A 2,638-nucleotide genomic window follows, 5' to 3' on the forward strand; every position below is an offset into this window, starting at 1 on the left:
ACCAGGGCCACCAGCTGGGGGGAGGGGCCGCAGGCTATTGGCCAGCGGGCCCCACACCAATTGGGGTGGGGGGACTGATCTGGGGTGGAGCTGGGTGGGGGGAGGAGCTGCAGGAGATTGGCCAGTTGCCCCTGCCCCTATTGGGGTTTGGGGGGGCAGGCGATCAGGGGCGGGGCCAGCCAGGGAGAGGGGCTGTGGGCCCCTCAGGGGCAGGGCAGGCCAGGAGGCGGGGATGCAGGGGGGCAGGGGGTTGGCTGGCTGCGGCTGCCGTGCCCTTGATCGGGGTGGGAGAGACCAAGCAGGGTGGCGATGGATGGGGAGAGGGGCCATGGGAGGTTGGCCAGCTGGCCCCACCCCCCGATCAGGGGATTCGTTGGCCACAGTAGGTGTCATAGCGACTGGTTGTTCCAGTCGTTACAGTGTTCCGGTCGCCGGCTTTTTATATATATAGATATAGAAACCACATTTAATAGGTATATAAAAAAAGACCAAAAAAGCCTTCTCAAAACCACAATACTAAAATTAATAACTAAATGGAAGCTCCTTTGATACTATTATAAACAGCCTAACCTCACACTATGACAGTCCCCTCTTCCCATTAATTTACATGTGTAGTTGGTTTTTACAAGTATAAAATACCTTCACTGGAATCTGGACTGGAGTTGTTCAGCTTGGCAATTTCCTCATCTCCTTTAAGGTCCTCTTCCTTTTCCTCATTCATCTCAATGTCATGTATCTTTATTTGGTCCTTTTCCTTGTGTTTTTTAGACTTCTTTTTGGACTTCTTGTGAGACATTGAATGGTTTTCTTCCATAGGCTTTGGACACTTTAGTAGAACTGAATCAGAGGGTAAGGTTTCCAGAGAAGTCCTAGAGGTATATTTATCTTGCTGGTCCTCACAGTTACTACTGTTTTGACTAAAACTGTCAACAGGTAGGTCTTGAGTCCCCCGGCCTTCTGGAGTGCTAGGGGAATTGGAGTTAGAATCTACAGTCTGAGGAGGGTTGGAGGCGGGCAGGTGGTTTGAAGGCAGTGGTGGAGCGGTGGGGATGGCAGCAGCTGCAGGGGGCAGCAGGAGGCCTGCAGATTTTTCACTGGTGGAATTCAAATGACCATTTAATGTTGGCGGCACTCTATTTGTTAGGTGAGATATTCGAGCTTTTTTATTCATTAAAGGATCAATGAACTCTGACTCTAAAAGCCGTTTCTGGAGGGAGGAACAGAAAAAAAATATGAGCCAGTTTGCACTAAAATTCAATATATGCATCCCTGGTTACCATAAGAATAATTGAGTTATTTTATTCATACTTAAGTTTATCACTGGTGTTGAGTTAAACCTTTCTCCAAACTTAAGCAAGAACAAACAAACAAGCCACAAAAACACAAGTGACATAAATTCTTGTCTAATGTAAAGAAGTAGAATCTGGCAAATACAGGGGTGGGAAAAAGCAGGTTTACTGTGCCACGGTGACATTCTTGAGTTAATAAAGCTATTGTTAATAATCATAACCTGCATGTCTTTTTCCATACGAACTATAAACCTACTTTTGCCCACCCCTGTATATGTTTGTTGGAGTTCTTATCTTTTTGATCATACAGCCCGACCTGAAGTTCTTTCAGAGACTATTGCAATTTATGTGAATTTTACCACTCAGGAGAGTACTAAACAGAAGTAGCCTCCTGACCTATTTATAATAAATAAGAGGAGGACGCAGTTTGTACCATTTCACTCTGTCAGAACAATAAGCCTACACTTAATCTCTAATGTTAGATGCTCCAGTTATGAATATTTTGACTGTCATTTATTATTTTACCTGTCTGAAATGGGAACAGCCAGCACCTTCAGAGTAATTTCTCCAAGTATCTCTGAAATACTATTCGTTGTTAAAATATTACTCCCTTTTCCCCTTCACTGGATTAGAAAATAAGTCTTAATAACTGGTCCATAAAAATGATATGGAATTACTGTTTCAAACACTTAAAAAATCATGCTAAGATAAGCCCAATCCAGCAACATTAATATTTAAATTAAAAAGAAAATTCGGATAATTAAAAAGTATAAAGCATACATCCAATGAAATACTTTGGCTTAAACTGCAGCTTGAGATAAAATAAGTTAATCATCCCATTAATTTAATCTGTTTTCAATTTAGCACCATTGATATGGCACCCAGTATATAATCAGGTCAGAAATATAACCAGCTCCATGGTAAGTGGCATTACAATTGAGGCTTCTATAGATAATGTACATGCAAGGTCAGAAATGCTTTTATTTTGTTCCTCCTCTGTTCCTCACAACAGGCTGCTAATATTTTCTTTACCCAGAGCATGCTTGCGGCTTGTCACACATCTGTCCTGCCTCTCTAATCCTTGGAAGGGGAGTCCAGAGAGAGGAGCATTCTGTCAGTAGTATGGGATAAAGAGGTCTGTCCCACTGTCAGTCCCAAAGACCTTTGAAACTGAGAGAGTTCAAGGCTGGCCGGGCCTTCTGAGAACCAAGCAGGCTTGAACTCTAATACTCTCCAGGATCTCCGTACCTTTTTCCAAGACAAACTGAATTGCTTAGGGGAAACTAAGCCAGATTAAATTTCTAATTGCCGCGTTCTGATTGGGATCTAATTGAAATTATTTTCAGAAA

The 2,638-nt window shown here is 43.1% G+C and overlaps 1 protein-coding gene across 1 annotated transcript in view; it reads right to left on the reverse strand.

Moving 5' to 3' along the window:
- The window catches only part of ELL2 (elongation factor RNA for polymerase II 2), an 83,317-nt gene that overhangs the window by 9,970 nt on the left and 70,709 nt on the right, over positions 1-2,638 (reverse strand). The window contains exon 9 of the mRNA XM_006775548.2: positions 640-1,207. Coding sequence (XP_006775611.2) covers positions 640-1,207 — 568 coding nt within the window. The remainder of the gene's footprint in view (positions 1-639; positions 1,208-2,638) is intronic.

The sequence above is a fragment of the Myotis davidii genome, unplaced genomic scaffold, assembly GCF_000327345.1.
Source record: "Myotis davidii unplaced genomic scaffold, ASM32734v1 scaffold44, whole genome shotgun sequence".
In the NCBI taxonomy this organism is placed as follows: Eukaryota; Metazoa; Chordata; class Mammalia; order Chiroptera; family Vespertilionidae; genus Myotis; species Myotis davidii.